Source organism: Sprattus sprattus, assembly GCF_963457725.1.
Source record: "Sprattus sprattus genome assembly, chromosome: 2".
In the NCBI taxonomy this organism is placed as follows: Eukaryota; Metazoa; Chordata; class Actinopteri; order Clupeiformes; family Clupeidae; genus Sprattus; species Sprattus sprattus.
Genome location: NC_137921.1, coordinates 48,736,275 through 48,738,770, shown reverse-complemented (window position 1 = coordinate 48,738,770; position 2,496 = coordinate 48,736,275). Strand labels below are relative to the sequence as shown.

The following is a 2,496-nucleotide window of genomic DNA, read 5'->3' as shown; positions in this document are numbered from 1 at the left end:
TGAAGCGATATACAAGAACGCTTCAAGAATTTGACATGCTGACTTTAGCAGAACAGCGTGCACATCTGGAAGACGGATTCAGAGCCCTGTGTGTGTGTGTGTGTGTGTGTGTGTGTGTGTGTGTGTGTGTGTGTGTGTGTGTGTGTGTGTGTGTGTGTGTGTGTGTGAGAGAGAGAGAGAGTAAAAGAGAGAGAGATCGTTTGTGTGTGTGTTGTGTTTGTATGGGGTATTTTCTCCCTGAAGCACCCCTGTGCGGTGGGGTTTGGTCGCGAAGACGCTGCTAAAGCTGAACACGGGGGTCTGAAACGATTACCAGATACAAATAGAGAGCATCTTTAAAGAAAATTCCAGTGGCTGGGAAATCTATTAGGCTCTCGTTGCTCAGAGAAACAAGTTTGCGGTCAGATTGGGGTTCAGCGTGTGGTAACAGAAAAAGGCAACATCTCACTGCTAAACCAAGCTGTAAATTGTCCTGATATAATCCTCCTCTATATGTATTGGCAAAATGTTGTGTCCACAAGTTATGGCTCATCAGTAATACATTCATGCTACACGTTAAACCATAACCGCAACTCAACTTCACCTCCTCTACCTTTTCCTCTTTCGGACAAACGACCTTGTCTGCCCTTTTTTGTTTTAGCCTTATTATGACTTGCCATTTCTCGTTCTAATTATTTGCACAGGAGTTTAGGTTGGTGTGTCCTGTGGGTTTGCTACGAATAGGCTTAAGCAAGGATCGACGTTTCCTGCTAGGGCTCTTTGGTTTTGGAGTGATGCTAGGCCACTGGTTACATGTTGTCCAGGCCCTAGGGGCTCGGCCAGGAGCGTTTACAGAGTGTTGCATTCGGCCGAGAGCTTCCTATCACCCCCTTTACTTACACACACACACACACACACACACACACACACACACACACAGAGACGTGTACGAAGGGTGACAGGAGGCGACTCAGCGGGGTATTGTTTGGGTCCGTAAAAACTTCGTTTTACGCCTGTTAATCAGACAACACTACAGTTTCGTGTTCGAAAGTTCTGTTTCCCTTCCATCACATACACAGAACTAATCTTTTAAAAGAAAGTGGAAGAATTTTAAAAGGCTGTGGGGGCGGGCTTCTGAAAGGTTGAAAGTTGTCATAAATGTCATTGTCAGCATCTGACATTGGTTCACCAATATGAGTGACATTAATGTGTCCTTACAGGCCACACACGATTTTCTGCTCGCCAAATAGAGAAAGGGAGAGAAGGAAAGACTGAGAGAGAGAGATTCCATGCAGGTATCCCGACGCGCGCATCCCTGAGGTCGTTAAGCCCGGAGGATCGGGGGAAGGGGTGATAATGACAGTGAATCCGCACAGGAACATCTGGGCCTGGGGAGACACCATGCTCCGATCGCGGCCGGAGGTGGAGGTGAGAGGGGACTCTGCATTCAGTTGTCAGCAAACTACGATTTTTCACACGTTTCTGTCGAGGGCGTGAGCTTTTGTGTTAGATCACATACATACTGCAAACCTCAAATAAAATAATTACGCTTAACATAAACAATACGTTTTTCATGGCCATGCAATTCATCACTCTCTACAATACTAAAGGATTTAATGTGGTTTTAGTACAGTTCTAAGTTTAAACTGTTTAAACTTCCAACATTTCTTGAAAATGTGGCCAGGTCTTGAATGTGTCCAAGTCGATAGACCTACCCTATATATCACTATAAGCTTGACACTGGACATTGCTTTCAATCTCTGATCACAAATGGGGTTATCCGTCAGACACCACTTGAACAACATTTTTAAAAGGTGGAATGACATAGCCTACATAACCGAATCGTGTAATGATTTGAGAAGTGCAGACAAACTCCAATGTCTATGACCTCACACGACGTGCACATACCTGGGTCATGAAAGGGGACTAGAGCGAAGTTGTACAGTGGTCTCTTGGGTCTGCTGAGGGACGTCTCCAGAATCTTCGATGCCCCATCGATGACTTGAACCAGATCGTCATACATCGAGCCGGTCACGTCAAAAACAAACGCCAAGGTGGATGCTCCCTCCGGAATTTCTTGGTCCGGTTCGGGGCTCCGTGGGTCTTGCGCCGTGGATAAAGTTGCCACCAAGAGTGGCAGGAGCCACTGAGGCGAGAGGGTGAACCCCATTCTGCAAAGACCCGGCAGGTCTGAGCACTGGAAAAAAGTTCGACTTTGTTGTGTGTTTCCCACTCGAGAACCTTAGCGTCGGTAATGAGAACAAGGGGAAGACATTGGTTCCACGCTCAAAAGCAAATGCTGAGTGAGTGCAAACTCTGGTCAACTTCCCCACGGACAGAAGAGAGCGACAACAGAAGTAGAAAAAAAAGAGGTAGGCAAGTGTATCCTTCCTCGATTCTCTCAAAGATGCTGCTGCCGCGACTGTAGATCCCTGTGAGATTGTATTTAACGCACGGCTCTCTCTCTCTCTCCCTCTCTCTCTCTCTACTGGCCAAGACCTTTCCTCCTCCCACGGA

General features: G+C 46.8%; 1 protein-coding gene across 1 annotated transcript in view; it reads right to left on the bottom strand.

Moving 5' to 3' along the window:
• hmcn1 (hemicentin 1) overlaps positions 1 to 2,149 on the bottom strand; it is a gene marked incomplete at its 5' end in the record, with an annotated part of 108,321 nt that extends 106,172 nt beyond the window's left edge. Inside the window, one exon of the mRNA XM_080860265.1 lies at positions 1,888 to 2,149. Within this exon, the coding sequence (XP_080716391.1) occupies positions 1,888 to 2,149 (262 nt within the window). The remainder of the gene's footprint in view (positions 1 to 1,887) is intronic.
• Positions 2,150 to 2,496: the final 347 nt, after the last annotated feature.